The following is an 18,570-nucleotide window of genomic DNA, read 5'->3' as shown; positions in this document are numbered from 1 at the left end:
TTCCTGGTTTTGAAGTCTATTTAGTAGCAATCAATGCTTTTAAAAAATTAATTTTTAATTGAAGTATAATTAATGTTATAATAGTTTCAGATGTTCAATATAATGATTCAACATTTCTATAAGTTTCCCAGTGCTCATCAAGATCAAGTGTACTCTTAATCCCCCTTATCCATTTCAACCATCCTCCCACCCACCTCCCCTCTGGCAACCACCAGTTTGTTCTCTGTATTTAAGAGTCTATTTTTGTGTGTATCTCTTTTTTTTTCTTTGTTCATTTGTTTCTTAAATTCTACATGGGAGTGAAAAGCTCTGTAAGTGCCCCCACTCCCTGCCCCAGCTCCTCTCCCTGCACCCCCATTCCTCTACCATGATCCAGAAAAGAGTTGACACCTGGCATGACAGGGTCTCTAGGACCTGCTCAGCCACCAGCTGTTTCACTTGGATTGGCCTGGTGCACTTGCTTATCAGTTATTAAATATTTTGATCATCAGGCCTGGACAGGCCTTCTGTGGGGAGCAAAAGAGATGCTGTGGAAAGAACATAGCCTGGGGCCCTCTCCTCAGGAGTGTCCAACCTTCTCAGGGTCCTAGAGAAAGCCAGCATTGCATCCTGGGGGCACATGGAAACAGGGGGAGGAGGGAAGGACGATTTCAACAAGGAAGGTTTTCTGGGAGCTGAGCTTGTATAGGGTTTTGGCAAGCAGGGATGGTAGGAAGGGTGTTCCTGGCTCAGAGAGTCATTTCAGACAACCAGGGCCCACTGTGGTACATCTTGGGCTATCAGCTGCTGGTGTCCCCTTTCCTCCATGACACATCGTTTCCACCAACTGCTAATTACCTCATTTCCCTCAGAGGCTCTGATTGTTATCTACACCCCCTTGGCTGAATTCCTCTGAAACGTGCTGGGGGCCACCTGAGCTCCTCTCCTCCCATTTGCCCTGGTCACTTGCCCAGTGGGGTGGTTTCCCAGGCATCCTTCTCTGCTCTCTGCTGCTCAGATGAAGAGAACAATGACTCCATGGAATCCCAACAGGGAAATAGAAGTGACAAGTGGAGGGTATATAGGGAGGTAGGGACTCCGCTAGTCACTCAGTGAACCGTTACCGAGAACCTACTGTGTGCTGAGCACGTGGGCACCATGGGATGAATAAGGTGCATTTTCATCCCACCAAGAGCAGAGAGTCTAATGGCAGAGACAACACCAGTATAAAAACAACTCTGAACAGAGGAATACAAGTTCCATGAGGGAGGTTATGGATAAATTCTACAAACCGCAAGAGGTCAGGCCACAGCTAGCTGGGGCCATCAGTATGAAGGCTCCCGGAGAGGAACTGAGCATAGCCTTGAAGGACAGGCAGGGTTTGGACAAAGTAAAGTAGAAAGGAAAGGGCATCCCAGGCAGCAGGGACAGGATGAGCAAAGGCAAAGCAGTGGGAGAGCACCAGCCATGCACAAAGCTAAGATCAGCCCGACTGTAAGGGAGCAGTGAGCCCTGAGGCCGAGCAAGGGAGGAGAACCAGGTGATGGAGGCTGGATGCTGGCTAAGGGGTATGGAATTCTCCAGTTAGGGGTTTGGGAGCCATGGCGCATTGGAGGGGAGGAGAGACACGGGAGTTGTGCTTCGTGAAGGAGGTTGTAGAGATCGTCTTGCCTGGTCCCTGGCTCGCGCAGCAGGAGTGCGCAAGGAACTCTTGCTCCCGGCAAGGCCCTCTTAGTATTTAGGCTCTACCCAAGAGGGGCTCCAGCCTTGCTCAGGGTGACTCACAGGTACCCTTGCTTTTATCCTGTGCTTCAAGGCCCTTGCGGAGATGCTCAAGGTAAATAAGGTGCTGAAGACGCTGAACGTGGAATCCAACTTCATTTCCGGAGCCGGCGTCCTGCACCTGGTGGAAGCTCTTCCATACAACACTTCTCTAGTGGAACTGAAAATCGATAACCAGGTTAGATGCACAAGGGTCTTTTCGTGTCCTTCACTACAGGATGCGCACGGTTCTGCACTTGCCCATGTACTGATGGATGGTTGGGTAGGTGCTGCTGGACAGAGCAGATCCAGGGCCCAGCCTTAAGGCGCCCCAAAGGTCGTTGGTCCACACCCTCCACCATGCTCATCTTCCTTCTTCATCATGTCCATCAAGTGCTCTGCCAGGTTCTGCTTGTATACCCCTAGTGATGGGAGCTCACTCCTTACCAAGATCACCCCTTCAGTTCTTAGTGAGAATATCCCTCCCCATATCCAGTAGAAATCAGCTTCCTGCAAGTCTTGTTTATTGGATTTAATTCTGTTCTCTGCTGCACGTGGGACACATCTGGGGCACAGATCTTATAAACCACTGGAGTCTTCCCCACCAGGCTAAATATCCCTATTTTCTTCAAACACCCTCCCCCAGCCCCACTCAGTGGGCTTTTGAGTCAGTCTCCTTACCACTGAGTCTATTCTCTGGGCAAATACTAGTTTGACTTTCTCCTAATGGGGTTACCATTTCTTTGTAACTTCTGTGGTTCAGACAGTTATTATCAGGGCAACTCTTTCAGTTCTGACTTTCTAAGATGATGCTGGCTACCATATCTTATATGTTGCCTGTGTTAAGGGTCTATGGTGGGCTGGGCTGTGTGCGATGCACCTTACACACATCATCTCTGACCTTCCTAACCACCCTGCAGGATGTGGGTATTATCTGCTCAGTCTGCAGCTGAGAGGCAGCCTGGACAGGCTAGGACAAGCAACTTTCTCAGCACCACCCACTTAGCACTTGGGAGGCGGGATTCGAATTCAGGTCTCTGTGATTCCAAAGCCCACACTCTTTCCGTGATGCCACATTGCTTTTCATGTTAAAATGCTTTCTTCTTTATGGGCTCTGGATAGGGAACTTTTGTTTTCCTACCTCAAAATGTTTGCCGGATGGTCATATAAATACGTGCATAGAAAAAAGATTGGAAGGAAATATAACAAAATTGTAGATAGCAGTTATTCCTGAATGAGACTATCTGTACTTTTCATCCTTACTGTAAAATATCACACACACATATGGAAAAGTGCACAAAACTTTAGTGTGCAGCTTATGAATCATGGCAGGCACGTGGTCCTGTGCGAGTCCAGAACTAAAGCATCACCGGGCTCCCGAGGCTTTGACAGCCCTTCCCAGCCGTAACCCCTTGAAAACTCTCTACTTGTGCACCTCCATGTCTTTGCTCTTGGTTCTCTCTCCTCCTGGAATGTCCTCTCCTGCCCCTACCCCTCCTCTGCCTGGAGAATCCTCCTCTTCCTTCTGGATTCAGTTGAAGCCTCTCCTCCCAGCAAGCGGTGTTCCAGAGCTAGCTTGCCAGAGCTGATTGCAAGCATCTCTCCTCACTCCACCTCAGGGATGGCGCGCGGCTACCTTGAAGTCACTCCTGGTGGGAACATTTACACTATGGATATTGACAAACACTATAAATCCAACTTTTTTTTTTTCTTGAGAGCCTGAATATCACTACTTTCTCCCATTAGCCTACCTTAGGGCCTCTAACCCTCTCTCCAGAGAGGGTTAAGTGATCCCTCCCTGTATTCTCCTGGCACTTCAGCTTCCCATGAGCTTCTCAGAACCTCGTGCTGTATTTGAGCCATCTCTTTATTTCAGTGCTCAGCTCGGAACTTGGCCTCTCCGTGGTGCTTGGTAGGCAGGGCTGCCCTGGGTGGTTGTGTATGTTGTTCACTGCACAGGGGGCAGGCGGCAAAATCCAACCCACACTCTACTCTCTAAGCCTTCGCATGGGGCTTGTTCACCCAGAGAAGGTACTTTTCTCTGATTCATATAAAGAGTAGCAGCCCTGTCGGGTGAATTTGCTGCACGGGACTCCTGCATCTCTCACATGCCAACAGCTGCTGCTGCATCACCCATTCCCACTCTTTCGGCCGCTGCTGGTCCTGCTTTCTGGCAGGCAGGAGGGGCAGATCCACTGGAACGAAGGCATGCGGCAGGCTTAAGGGCAGCCTGGGGCTAAGGCCTGGCATTGGCTACTGATGGGACTCCAAGCCTGGCTGGGCAGGGAGTCAGGGTCTACCCAGCGTCAGCTGAAACCTGACTCCTGGGGCAGAATGTTGGCCAAAAGGGACCCAGAGTGCTGGCCTCAGGTCCCTGTGATGACAGCTGATGGAGAGTGAGCTGCCTACCTTCCCTCTCGCTGCTGTCGGCCCCGGCTGAGTCCAGACTCAGAGCCAGTGCTGACCGGCACCCTCCCCCTCACTGAACACCCCGGTGAGAATGTTCACTTCCCTGAGCCTCAGTTTCCTCACTTACAAAATGGGGATCATAAGAATTTCTACTTCTAAGGAAATGACAGATAGTAACTATGAGGTTGTGAACTTTTATAATTACTCCAAAGGTGACCTAGAGAGTTCACACAGTGTTCTAAGAGTTAATTTACTGAGGAGGTGCCATGTATCCATTATCTCATTTAATGCTCTCAAAGACTTTTTGTGAGTGGGTATTATAACCCACTCTGTGTTGTAGATGAGGACACTAAGGCCCAGGCAGGCTCTGTAACCTGCCCATAGTCACACAGTAAGTGACAGAGGTAAGATTCGAACCCAGGCTGATGTGATTCCACAGTCCATGAACTGTGCCCCTCTGGTCTTTTGACTCCTACTGTGGTTTTGTGTGGGTCTTGCTTGGCTTTTTCGGCGGTCCCTTTCCCTTGGTGTGAGGCTAGAGCTCTGGTCACCACCTCCCCCCCCCCCCACCATCCTGGGAGCCTCTTTTTTGGTCCATCTGAGTGTTTGTTGAGTGCTGGCTGAACCCCAGGGCTGTGCTCGGCTCTGTATATGAATGAGGCTCTGGCTCTGCCCTCTGGTGATTTCACTCTGGATGGGAAGGCAGACAAGTACAGAAATGATCATTGAACCAGGTGCTTCAGGAAGCCACAGATGGGGGGCCTTTGAGGAAGCAATCTCAGTCAGGAGCAGGCATCATGGAGGGCTTCTTGGAGGAGGTGGAGTTTGAGATAAACCTCTAGGATGGATAGTATCTCAGAGAGTGAAGTGGAGGCTGAGGCATCTCAGGTGCAGCAAACCACATGAAGAAGGAGAGGGGGAAGCCATAGAGCCCATCCCCTGGAAGAAGCCAGAAAGGGGGTTGGAAATCTAAAGGGCTCTGAATGGGTAGGTTGAATGAAAGTGGGCTGTGGGCTCTGTTCTGGGAAGATGGTTCCCAGCTGGATAGGAGAGGATTGAGGGCAGGCGTCAGGGCCTGGGAAGCCAGACAGATGAGGGCCACCTGTGGGGCAGTGCTTCCGCAGGCCTGGAGTCTAGGGAAGGTCACCAGGGCCTCTCACGGTGCGTCTCTCCTCGGGTGCCCCAGCTCTGGGCTCTGAGGGTTGTGCCACAGAGGAGATGATGAGTGGTGTTTTATTCCTCATTCCTGGTTAGTCACCGAGGTCCTTAGAGGCCACAGCTTTCCCCTCAGTCCTTGGGACTGTAACCTGCGTTAGTGAGCCTCTATCCTCCTTCTTCCTTATATGGCCAAACAAAGGAGAAAGGGACTTGGGGAGTTCTGCCCCGGTGACAAGAGCCTGGCTGCCTGGCTCAGGACCCTAATCCGGGAACTGGGATCCTGGGGCTGTTTGTTTACTCAGTCATCTCTCTTTATCTCCAAGCAATGTTGTACCACCTCGAGTGGCCCTGAGCCAGCAGTGAGGGTGGGAGGGGGCAGAGAGGCCGGGACCCAGAGCCGAAGGCATTGAGAAATGTCTAGTCCCGCCCCTCCTTCTGCAGGTGGGGAAACTGAGGATCAAAGAAGGGACGGGATGTGCTGAGGTCACGGATCAAGTTAGTGCCAGAGCTGGGCCAGAACTGAGGCGTCCCACCTTCCAGACAGGCTGCATTTGTGGTTGGACGGGAGAGACCCTCAGCCCCCAGGAGCAGGCCCCACATACGGGCTGTGTGTATGTGGTACCTGCCAGCCCTCTCCATCCCAAGTTGGCCAAGTCCAAATGGCGATTCTCTGTCCCTCTTGATTTGTGCTCCTCACTCCCAACAAAGCCGCCTCCAGCAGGTCCTTCCCCAGGACCTCGGGGCACCGGGTACTCCCTGCCCCTCAGAGCAGACAAGGCCTGAAAACATGACCCCTGCCCAAATGAAGTTATGTGCCATGTCTGGGGGATATTGGCTGGATTTCTCACATTTCATTCCAATATTGGACAGTGAGGATATGCTTCATATTTTGAAAAGAAGCTAAAGGAAGTGGATTGCGTTTTCTTGTTTACGCAGATTGGATTATTTTCCTAGTCCAAATAAGTTTAGAAAGAAAACAAAGCCACACTGGAATAGGATCCTGAAGGTTTTCACACAGGGTGACACCCCCTTAGGTTTAGATTACATACTCAAGGCAACTGGCTAAGTTGTTTTGTTTTTTTTTAATGAGGCTGAAAATGGTTTTGCAAAAAAGAGGAAAACAAAGCAAGACTTCGCCACCAGTCATGTTCTCGGTTTTGTTCCTCATACATTCAGCTTCTAAGCAGCAGCTCTTGGCTTGTGCATAATTTTTTTGTCTATCTCCGTGTGTACTGAAGTAATTCAGCCTGGAAACATCCAACCTCCAAGAGAGGATGGGCATGTGTCACTGTCCCTTCCTCAAAATGCCAAGTATGGTCTTTCATTGACCTCACTTCTCAGGGAAAAATTAGATAGAGTCAGTGGAAATGAGAGAAAAAAATATGTCAAGAAAATCCTTTTCTTACACAGATCAGCATGAATCAGAATAAAGATTTGTGACAACAACCATCTTACACCATGTCCAATCCCCAGTGGAGGCTGCACTCTGTTCTGAAAAGCCAAGAGCTTTCTAGACAGGAGACAGACTGATCCAGGGATTCCCTGTCTTCAAATCTCTGACACTTGAAGTCAAACGAGGATTAAGTCTAAGCTAAGCCTCCATTCTGTCGTATTCTTGCTGTGTAATAGTGGGGAGGGGCCACTTAATGTACCCATGCCTCAGTCTCCTCACCTCTAAAATGGGAAGGATACGCATATTCATGCAGCAGGGTTGTTAGAGGCTTTAATGTATTGAGCCCTTAATGGGTACCTGGCATGTGTCTTCTCTCAATAAGGGGGAGGTGATATTTCTATTGTTTTATTGTTGTTTTTGTTGTTGTTTGGGTTTTTCTTTGGGGGGGGGCAAAGGGAGAGGGGGAGAGGGAATCCTAAGCAGACTCCACACCCAGCGCAGAGCCCGAAGTGGGGCTTGATCTTACAACCCTGAGATCATGACCTGAGCCAAAATCAAGAGTTAGATGGCTAATCGACTGACCCACCCAGTTGCCCCAATATTTTTATTGTTGATTAGACCAGTTGGTAGTGGAAGAGTGGGGTGGGAAGCACTGACCTCTGAGAAATCCTAGCTGGTGCAGGAAATGACTTTTTATCTCTTTTCTCTCCTCCCTTATTCCCTTTCCTTCTTAAGTTTACTTCTTATTGAAGTATAGCTTACATATAGTAACAAATACATCCTAAGTGGACAGTTTAATGGATTTATATATATGTGTGTATATATATACATATAAATATATATATGGATGGATTTATATATTATTATATAATAATGTAATATATAATAATATATATACACACACACTTAGGTAATCAACACCAAGATTAAGATATAGAACATTTCCAGCACCTCATATGCCCCCTCCCAATTAATACCCTCCAAATCCAATCATGTCCTGATTTCTATCACCATAGATGAGCTTTGCCTGCTCTTAAACTTCATATAAATGGAATCCCATGGTGCTGTTTTGTGTCTGGCTTTTTTTGTTCAGCATTGTCTGTGAGTATAACAGTTATCTATAGCTGTGTAACAAATTACCTCCAAAAACTTAGCAGCTTAAAATTACAGTGAACATGTATGAGCTCACAGTTTCTGGGAGTCAGGAATCCACGAGCCGTTTGGCCACATGGGTCCAGCCCAAGCTCTCTGACAAGACAGCAGTCAAGTGCAGTCTGAGGGCCTGACCATCGCTTCCAAGATGGCTCCCTCCACGGGTGTTGGCAGGAAGCCTCAGCTCCTTGCCGTGTGCACCTCCTCAGGGTGCTGCTTGAGTGGCCTCGCTATATGACAGCTAACTTCTCCCGGAGTGAGCGGTCCAAGGCGGAGAAAGAAGGCAGCCACACATGCCTTTTTATGAGCCAACCCTTGAAGTTACGTGGTCACTTCAGCCATTGTCTGTCTGTTAGAAGTGAGTCACTAAGCACAACCACCCTCAAAGGGAGGGGAGTTAGGCTCTGCCTTCGGAAGGGAGGAGGATCAAAGAATTGGCAGACATACTTTAAAATCACCAAAGTGAGAATCAGCTGTACTATTTTCCTTTGCTGTGGTTTGGCCAGAAAGACCTTTCTAACCAGCAGAGGTACCGAGGGATGGAGCAGGGTGCCTCAAAGGTGATGTCCCCCCATCCTCAGGGGTGTGTAAGCAGAACAGAACTTGGCAGCTATGATATGGAGGGAATTTTGATATCAGCCGGGGTTTGCAACTCTCAACTTCAACTAGATAATTCCCAGGGCTCCTGAGTATTCCCAGTTGCCACATCTTCTGGACCACAAAGAAAAGGCCATGATTGGTCCCATCCGATGCACAAAGTGAGCTTCCTGATGCCCATGGCGCCTCTGGCCAGAATGGGTGTCTCAGAGCCACCCACTCAATTCCACCTAAGGCGTGGGTTGGTTGTTCATAAGCCAGTGAATCTGGTCATCTTCTCATCAAGCTGATGATGCTCGGCCACAGGGAAATGAAAGTTGTCATCACTGCTGAAGGGCCCGTCAGCGTTTGTACCCTCTTGGCAATTTTAATTCAAAATATGCCTGTCTTTCAACCCAGCCATTCCATGGCCCCATGTCCAGCCTAAAGAGTACAGCTCCCTCCCCTGCAAAGTCTCCACCACACTGCTTGTAACAAGGAACACAGAAGCAAGCTCCATGCCCCTCTGTACCAGGGCATCCCGTGGAGCCTTTCAAAGGAATGCGGTAGTTCTCTGTGTCCTGACTTAGAAAGGTCTCCAGAGGGGCACCTGGGTGGCTCAGTTTGTTAAGTGACTGCCTTCGGCTCAGGTCATGATCCCAGGCTCCTGGGATCGAGCCCCGCATCGGGCTCCCTGCTCCGCGGGAAGCCTGCTTCTCCCTCTCCCACTCCCCCTGCTTGTGTTCTCTCTCTGTCTCTCTCTCCGTCAATTAAATAAATAAATAAATAAAATCTTTAAAAAAAAGAAAAAGAAAAAGAAAGGTCTCCAGAAAATGGTAAATGAAAAAGGCAAGTTGCAGAACAATGTGTATAATACGAATCCATTTAAAGGAAAAAATTAAAAATAAGAAATCCACACATTTTTATTACATACTTCATAGGAAAAAATCCAGAGAAACACACTCTGGTGGCCTGGTACTTACTCTGTAGAAAGTGGGTAGGATTGGGATTAGGGATGTGAAGGGAAACTCTCTGACTTTACTTAGTCTGCTTTAGTATCATTTGAATTTTTAATAATAAGATATTTATTCACACGTGATTGATTTAATTCTTAAGCACATCTGAAGGAAGGGGGATCAGAGTTCTTCCCCAGCCCTGTCCCCAGCTCTGCTGCCACAGTCTGCTAGGGCCAGTCCTGGCATGACCCACCCTTGGGTTCTGCCAAGGGAGCTCCCAACTGCCCCTCACCCACTGTCCTGACTTTTTCTTATGCCATCCAAGCAAGCCATTCATGGTTTCACAGAATGCAGGTCCCAGAGGCCTGCAAGGTCCCAGAGCCTAAGCCTTCTCCCTTCGTAATGACATCTAGGAGACTCACAAGACACTATCTATACCCTCTGTCCACATATCTCCAGGGACAGGCAGCCACGACCTTCCCAGGCAGTTCCTTCCACACGCAGAAATTATTAACGGTTAGATCACAATCCTGCATGCTGAGCCAAACTCCATCTGCCCGGAGCCCCTCTTAGCAGCTCTACCTCTGCCTTCGGAGCTCTCTCAAAGGCACCCAAGTTAGGCGAGAACTAGCAAACTCTGGAGTGAACCTCCTGTGTTCAAATCCTGGTTCTGTAACCAACCAGCTCTGTGATTTGGGGGACATTTGTTAATACCTCTGTTCTTCATGGACCTCGCCTGTAAGATGAAAGTTATAATAAAAGTACATATTCCACAGGTTTATAGGGAGGAGAAAATGAGTTCATTGTGAACTTGTGATCACTTGTGATGCTTATGGCATCGCCTGGTACACAATGATCACTACATCACAAAACAAGAGACCAGAGTTTTGGTCCTGGCAGGGACCCCATGGGCTCTTTTTTTCATCGGTGAGAATGATTGAGGCCCCAAAGAGGGATAGCCTGAGAATGAGGCAGGTATGATACTTCTTAAGATGTGTGTACATTTCCTATTTTACTCTTTAATGTAAAAATAATGATTTTGCTCAAAGATTAACACTCCGGGAAGACTGGCCATGATTATGTAGTAGAATCCTGTATTTTCTCCAGGCATAACCCAGACACATCTGCACATATCCCAGGCATATTGGATGCCTGTTTGAGAATGTGGGTCCAGAGGATCCTCTGAGGTCCTTCCAGTGTCAGGTCAAAGTCAAGCCCTGGCTCTGGCATTAAGTGGAGGGAGCACGTTCCAACTTCCCTCTATACATGGGTTCAGTTTACTCATCTCTTAAGACGACAGAGGGGCCAGTCCCTGCCTGTGCTGCCTCCCCAGGGAGGTTGGATGGGGGCAGTTTGCACGGAAGTGCTTTGTGCTCTGGACCGAGTGGCATGAAGTGTCAGCTTGGCAGAAACAGCCCTCACAGATGCTGGCAGCCCCTCCACTCAGGGGAGACTGGAGTTTTCTGAGATTAGCCCATCCTGAGTTCTGGCAGAGCTTTCCCAGAAAGCAGCCTCAAGGAGAGGCCAGGCTTCCTGATAAGTGGGGTGGGCAGGGGACCTTCCAGTTCCTTCTTGGGCCGTTATATGGTCTCTATACTACCTGCCAGGCCAAGTGGGCCAGAGCCCAGGGCTGTGCTGAGTCTTCTGAGGACAGGCCTGAGCTCTTCCCAGCTCTTTCAGGAGCCATGACAAATGGGCAATGGAACTTTACCAGTGTCACTCTACCTGCCCAGCTTGGTGTTCCCAGCCCCATTTGAACCTAGACAGGCTCTGGTGAACTCAATACCTGGGAGGAGTTCTCCATCAAGAGTCTCAACTGAGATCCATGCTTGTCCTTTTGGATGGTGGGCTAATGTATCTTCTCAGCCCTCCCGTGTTGTTGTGCATCAAGCATGTTCCTCCTTCCTCCCTTCAGTTCCTTGACCTTGACCTGGAGGTACTGGGTACTATGTTCTATCCAAGGGCTCACAGTCTAGGCGAGCACCATCGAATAGAATCTTCTGTGATGATGGGAATGTTATACATCTGCACTGACCTAATTGCACAATTGAAATGTGGCCAGTGAGACTAAGGAACTGAATTTTAAATTTTATTTATTTAATTATTTAGATTTTAAAATTTTTTAATCCGATTAAAAAACGGGCAGAGGATCTGAATAGACATTTTTCCAAAGAAGACATCCAGATGGCCAACAAGTACATGAAAGGATGTTCAACACCACTGATCATCAGGGAAATGCAAATCAAAACACAATGAGATATCACCTCACACCCGTCACAATGACTAAAATAAAAAGGACACGAAATAACAGTGTTGGTGAGAATGTGGAGAAAAGGAGACCCTTGTGCACTATTGGTGAGAATGTAAATTGGTAAAGCCACCATGGAAAACAGTATGGAAGTTCCTCAAAAAATTAAAAATAAAACTGCCATATGATCTAGCAATCCCACTTCTGGGTATTTATCTGAAGAAAATAAAAACATTTCGAAAAGATATTTGCACCCCCATGTTCATTGCAGCATTTTTTACAATAGCCAAGACTTGGAAACAACTTGAGTTCCCACCAATGGATGTATGAATAAAGAAGACGCACCCACCCACACACACACACACACAATGAAATACTACTCAGTCATAAAAAAGAAGGAAATCTTGCTATGTGCAATGACAGGGATAGAACTCAGGGGCAATATGCTAAGTGAAATAAGTCAGACAGAGAAAGACAAATACCTATGATCTCACTTATATGTGGAACCTAAACAAAAACAGAAAACAACCAAGCTCATAGATACAGAGAACAGATTAGTGGTTGCCAGAGGTGAGGGGTGAGTGAGATGGGCAAAGGGGGCCTTGTTGTCCTGGCTGGGACCCCCAGGACAGTATTGGTGAAAGTGAGCATTCTTGTCTTGTTCCTGCCCTTGGGGGGAACGTCTTTAAGCCTTGATATGATGTTAGCGTGCTCTCCATGTCTTTTCAAATCTCCTTAAGCTTATGTTTATTTTGTGTTATCTTATTATACATGGTAACAGAAAACTCAAACAATAAGATACAAAGAAGAAAACAAAAACTCTCCTAAAATCCCACCACCACCAGGACATTTGCAGGCCTTTTCTAGGCATTAGGCATATATATGTGTCTGGAAGATACATGTGACTTTGCTTAAATATGACCTGTTTTGTTACTGGGCTTTTTTTCTCCATATTGTTTTGTGGTCATCATTCTGGGCCTGGGACCAAAGATTTGCATCATCATCTGACAGCTATCATTTTCTCTTGTAAAGCTCAGCTATCATTTACTTGAGCAACCCTCTCTGGATGAAGTTGCCTCTCTTTTTCCCTAGTATTATAAACAAGACTGATGAAATCCTCATCGTATCCTTCCCAACACTATATTGTAAGGTTTTCCTTTTCTTTTGTTTTCTTTCAGTCTTTTTCACTAGAGGTCTTGGGGTACGGAACTAACATGATCAGAGGGAGGGAGGCTTTAGAAAACAAACTCTGGGCATTCCCAACTTACTGTGTGACCTTAGGCCAATCTTTTTCCCCTCTCTGGGCCCCGACTTCTTCATTTGTAAATTGAAGGGATTCATCTAAGTGCCTGGTTCCCAGACCTGGCTGTACACGGACATCACCTGGGAGTTTGAAAAACCACAGACACCTGAGTCTTATTCCCGGAGATTCTGATTTAATTAGTACGGAGTAGAGCCTAGGGAGTAGGATTTTTCATTTCCTTGAGACTTGTTCATTTGAAGATCCCTCCTGCTCGAGTTTTCTCGTAAACATCTGTTCTTGGCGTCCATCAGGGCCTGGGTTTGAATCCCAGCTCATTCACTCCTGGTTGTATGACCTTTTCCCTTCTCCAGACTTCCAATTCCCGGTTCTTGGGGGAAGGGGGGAGTAGCTAAAATCCCCGCCCACCACGCAGGGTTTCTGCGCGTAGAGAAGATGAGCTCCTGCACAGAGGGGATGAGTGGTGACTACTGTTCTCTTCTTCATCAAAGAGCCAGCCTCTGGGCAACAAAGTGGAAATGGAGATTGTGAGCATGTTGGAAAAGAACGCAACGCTTCTCAAATTCGGCTACCACTTTACCCAGCAGGGGCCCCGGCTGCGGGCGTCCAACGCGATGATGAACAACAACGACCTTGGTGAGTATCCTGGGCTACCTGCCCACCGGCCTGTCGTTTTCTCACCAGTCCTGCGGGCGCGGTGCGGTATGGCAGGGAATATTCCACTGATACCTACGCCAAGGGAGTCATCTTCTTGAGGCCGACTCCTGACTTTCACGTTGGTCCCAATTCCTCGGCTTCTGTATTGGCTCCTGGCTCGCCGCCTCGCCTTTTCCTCTTTGAATACCCTTCTCTGCGCTCAGAGTCCTCTCCCCGGACTTCATGGGGGTCTGGCTCTAGTCCCAGCCCGCAAAGCCACCGACCAGCACTACTACCCAAACCCCACGCCCAGGAGACTTCACAGGGCTTTCAAGGTGAAAGTTGAAAATGTTGACTTCATAGAAGGTGAAGCAGGTTGCTTTAATTTCATCTCAGTTAAAGGCATAGCTTATATTTTTTTCTGAAAAGGAAACGAAAGAAAATGTCACCATCTGTTTTTGTTGTTGTTTTTTTTGAGTGTCAACAAAATAGGTATGCAAGTCAGCTGAATGAAAAGTGAGACTGATCATTGACTTACAGGTACCTATTGTTTTCAAGCTCTGTGAGTATTTATGATGTGTATCTCTGCTGGCTGCTAAAAGGATTTGATACAGTGTCCAAAAAGGACTATGCTAAGGCTGTAGGGAAATAGGAGGAAAAAGAACAAGAAAAGAAGTAGGTCTAATATGTTAACATAATTGATCATTATATTTAGCTGTGAATTTTCTAGGACCAAGGCAAGAAGATGAACCAAGTTACAATACTCTTATTACAGAAGAGAAGGAAGCATAACAAGCTCAGAAAGAGAGGGAAAAAAAAGAAAAAGGAAAGAGAGCTTCTCTCTGGGATTGAATTATGAAATGTGTCTTCAGTGAGCTTTTCATCAGATTCAAGCCTGTTCTACACGTGGGGTCTTTGGTTTTTTTGTTTCTAACACTCAGTAAAATGCAAAGGGCTTAATACTAAAGCACATCTCAAAGTTCAGGTATGTCACTTTCTAGTGATGAATCGGAGGCTAGGTTGTTACCTGGAAGGCCCAGAAGAATAGAGGGGAGTGTGTAGGTGTGTATGCACAAAGCGGGTACTCACAGAACCTATGCACGGATAACCACAGAGCTACACAACACACACACACACACACACACTCACTCACTCACTCACTCACTTTAAATTGAGTTACTCAATTCAACAAGTACTTGTCCAAGTCCTGTAGGGCATTGAGTGTTGAAGATACAGGTTCCTGCTCTTGAGGATATCACAGTCCAGAAGTTATTCATTCATTGCTCACTCTAGGTGCCACTTTTTCTAGAGCTGCAGGTCTAGAAAAATCCATAAAACAAAGAAACAAAAATGCACCTAGTATCCTGGTTTATCTCACGTGCCCTTATTTGAAATAAGCACAAACACAAATAATTACAGATCACTATCATGGTATCACAGAGGTGATGGCTACACCGAGCTGTGGAGGAAGGCCAGCAATCTGAAGGCTCTTGGCTTGGCTGGGATCCGGCTTCAGAGCCAGCACTCCAAAGCCCTGAGTTCTATTCTGATATGCCACATTTTCCCCTCCCAGTTTAGGTTGAGCTTCTACTGTGCCCCTGGCTGCCTATCCCAGGCTAACCCAGCTTTTGTCTTTCAGTGGCAAAATGGCCTGCAGGCCTTTTCTAGGGACAGAGGTTCCAGATGACCAGAGGTCAGGGGTGCTGCGGTGGTGGAGGGGCACCAGAATTAGCTGTGGCCTGGATAACCTGGCCCTTGAGGACTCTCCCAGTCCTGAGAGTCTGTGACTCCAAAACCCAGGCTCGACTGCTACCCCCGGCAGCTTCTGAGGTTATGACGGCCGGGTCCTAGAGTGCCAGAGTAGAAGGGCCTTCAGACTCACCCCCCCAGTTCCCTTTTGGGAAAACTGAAGCCTTGGGGGGGACCGCCCTTCTAGGGAGCGGCTCAGCCAAGTCCCACCCACTGTTAGTTACAACAGCATTTTGGGAGCAACTTCGGTGTGCCCAGGACTGTGCCAGGGGACATAAAGGGCAGCAGAAAGGCTAGTTCCTTGACTCCAGAGCCATTACAACCTTTTAGGAGAGAAAAGACTCAAGGGTGTGCCTAAAAACAAGAATGCCTGCAAAGGGTGCCCAAACAATGTGAGGAAATGACTTGAGAGGACAGAGGCTGGTTAAGCAAAGCATCCCTGTTGGGGGTGGGCCTTTAGCCAGCCTTGCAGGGAAGACAGAGATTGTGGGGGAGGTCAGGAGGTGTTCTTGGTGGGGGTACTAGCACACAGGGAAAGGCAAGTGGGGAGGACCTAGTATTTCAGGTAGGAGAGACAGAAAGATCCAAAAGGACTGGGGGGACTATTATAGGGAGTTAGACCTAGAAGGCAAAATAGGAACTCACAGAGAATGGAGGGAAGGGCATTCCAAGCAGAAGGAACAGCATGGGCAAAGGCAGGACCAGGAGTTTGGTGATGAAAGCAGGTAGGAGGTAAGATGGCAGTTTCCTGGACAGGACTGCCAGGTGATCAAAATGGGCCTTGGGGTTAGCCCAGGGGACTGTTCCCTTGGGGTCTCCCACCAAAGGAATTAGAGCAGAATCGCTTAAGTGATTACATGCAACACTGAGTGCTGGTGGGTGAAGTAGAATTTCTAGCTTTAAAGGCCAATTTGTGCCCATCTGCTAATTTTTGTAAAAGAAAACCTTCTGATTCAGATAGTGCACCAGCTTCCTCCTGCAAAAGAGAAGTCCTTTCTTTCCAACACAGTATTTTCATCCCGCTCTCAGGGCTCTGATGAGGCAGACAGGCTTCCATGCTTTCCAGCTGAATATTTTTATCCCGAGAGCCTCCCGCAGGCCGTCCCTAGCCACTGTGGTGGTTGGTGGTTAGTAGGTTAGCAGTGTTCGCGGCTGCATCCCCAGCGGCAGGGAGCACAGAGCGGACAGGGTCCAGCCTCTCCAGCGTGCAGACTCACTCCAGCCTGCGCCTGGCTGGCTCCTGGCACGCAGCCGGCCTCGGGGCTGGGTTTTGCCTGCCTGCAGGGTGGGTGGGCTCTTCCTTGGGGGATGTTCGATCCCCAAGGTCGGAGGTCGGCTAGTGCCTCTGCAGATGTGCAGCCTGCCAGGACCCACTCTGGCTGGCGTGTCTTCGGCCCTTCCCATCCTGTGCACTGAGCAGCTAGCTGCACCGTGGTGTTGGGGAGGAGCCATGGGTCCCCATCTGTGTTATCTCACAGCGATACCTCAGATGACTCCTACCTCTACACTATTTATAGCTGAGAGGCTAAGCATGGCTCTCAGGTCCTGTAAATCTGCCCCTGAAGCTCTCTCCACTTAATGAAATCTGAATCACCAACTCCTAAGTTAAGATTGTTGTAGGTGTGGAGGTGGGGTGGGGAAGAGGGCGGCTGACATGTTTCAAAGCCGAAAACACCCCTTCCTGGAAAAGTCTCTCTTCTACTGTATTCTCAAGGAAGACTTTTCTAACAAGCACCCAGACACCGTGCACCCCAAATCAATTTCCCTCATCGTCCCCCAAAACCATGTCAGGAAAGGGTATTACTTTCCTCATGGCCATCCAAGCCTGAAATCTGCCCCCAACCCAGCCATCAGTCCCCTCCTGACCATCCCCGTGGTCCTGCCTCATGTCAAGCCCTCAGCACGTTCGCCTCCTGTCCTGCAACTTCTGTGGGCCGGCCAGCATCTCTCAGACTGCCCATCCCAAAGTTTGTTCTGTCACTTTGCTTAATACCCTTGCGGGGCTCGCACTGCTCTCAGGTAAGAGCCCTCAACATGGCTCCACGTCCCTCAGTAATCAAAGCCGATGCGTACATGGAGCTTCCTGGGTGTCAGGCGCGGCTGTGAACACCTCCCGTCTTACTTATTCACGTGAGGCTCCCAACAACCCGGTGAGTTAGATCCTATCATTACCCCCACTCTACAGGACGTGGAGGTCCAGAGAAGTAGGTAAGGTTACCGGTAGTCAGTGAGTGGAAGTGGGGTTTGAGCTGCAGTCTCACCTCAGAGCCTGTGCCCCCCGTGTCCCCCTTCCCCTCTCGGGGTGATGCCGTGCTGGACAAGCCATCTTCTTATTCCGTATTAGCACCAACCGGTCCGGGGAGCTTGAATGCCAAAGTATCCCTGTAGGGGGCCACTACTCCTAACCCTCCCCTTCCCTTCTCAGTCTGCCCCTTTATCCCTCCGGATTCGCGGCACACGTTCCCTGCCGTCCTTCTCACCACAGCATTCATTATGCCTCCTACTCCCAGAGCTACCAGGGTACCTATAATATTTTATCAAACTCACTGCTGGTATAGCTTGGTGCCCTGTTATGCTAGATCTTTATTTCTGATCCTTGTGCTTGGCACATAATAGCACTCAGTAAATGAACACATAAATGAATTTAAAATGCTTCCCAAAGACCTGATGGAGGTGTTCGAGCTTGGCAGGAAGTAGCGGAAGGAGCTTGAGCAGCGGGTAGAGGTTGGTCCGGATGACTCGAGATGCCTTCTGGCTCAGACAGTGAACAAGTCTGGCAGTTGCAGTGATAAGGGTTTTGCTTTAAGGGAAGTAAAAAGCAGACTGAATTGAAGGAAGATGTTAGGAGACTTGGCTTCTCCTTCCGATTCCGTCACTTATTCACCGTGACTTGGGCCAACTTACTTCCCTCTCTTGGCCTCAGTTTCCTTCATCATGAAAATGGAGAATAATACCTAAGCAAGTGCATGCCTTGCCCTTGTCCCCATCCTGTCCCCGTCAGAGCCAGCGCTAGGGGAGCTGCACCGCTCCTGCCCAGGGAAACCAAAGAGGGCATGGAATGGGGGGGGGTGTGCCTGGGATCCCTGTCTATACCCTGAGCCATGGGCTGGGGACTCAGGTTCCCGTCCTGATTCTGCCACTAGCTCTTAGGGGCTCTAGCTCCCTTTTGTTCTCCAGGGGAAAGGAGCTGATACCCTTGCGAGAATCAGCTGTGTAGGCCCTACGTAGCCCGGCCCAGACTGTACTGAGGGACATGCTGGACTGAGGCTCCAGAGGAGCTACAACCCTGGTT

At 48.6% G+C, this 18,570-nt stretch overlaps 2 protein-coding genes across 4 annotated transcripts in view; one reads left to right on the top strand and one right to left on the bottom strand.

The window, feature by feature from the left end:
- TMOD1 (tropomodulin 1) overlaps nucleotides 1–18,570 on the top strand; it is an 84,018-nt gene that overhangs the window by 62,288 nt on the left and 3,160 nt on the right. Inside the window, exons 8-9 of one of the 2 annotated variants that reach the window (XM_035016253.1) lie at nucleotides 1,796–1,939; nucleotides 13,385–13,529. In XM_035016253.1, the coding sequence (XP_034872144.1) occupies nucleotides 1,796–1,939; nucleotides 13,385–13,529 (289 nt within the window). The remainder of the gene's footprint in view (nucleotides 1–1,795; nucleotides 1,940–13,384; nucleotides 13,530–18,570) is intronic. The other variant, XM_035016254.1, reaches the window with a different exon arrangement.
- The window catches only part of TSTD2 (thiosulfate sulfurtransferase like domain containing 2), a 29,509-nt gene continuing 25,633 nt past the window's right edge, over nucleotides 14,695–18,570 (bottom strand). For both annotated transcript variants that reach the window (XM_035016251.1, XM_035016252.1), the window contains exon 11: nucleotides 14,695–14,848. In XM_035016251.1, the coding sequence (XP_034872142.1) occupies nucleotides 14,819–14,848 (30 nt within the window). In that variant the 3' untranslated portion in view covers nucleotides 14,695–14,818. The remainder of the gene's footprint in view (nucleotides 14,849–18,570) is intronic.

Source organism: Mirounga leonina, unplaced genomic scaffold (assembly GCF_011800145.1).
Source record: "Mirounga leonina isolate KUSES-001 unplaced genomic scaffold, KU_Mleo_1.0 Mir_170, whole genome shotgun sequence".
Classification (NCBI taxonomy): domain Eukaryota; kingdom Metazoa; phylum Chordata; class Mammalia; order Carnivora; family Phocidae; genus Mirounga; species Mirounga leonina.
Note: the sequence above shows the minus strand (reverse complement) of the source record. Positions and strands in the feature narration are given on the sequence as shown.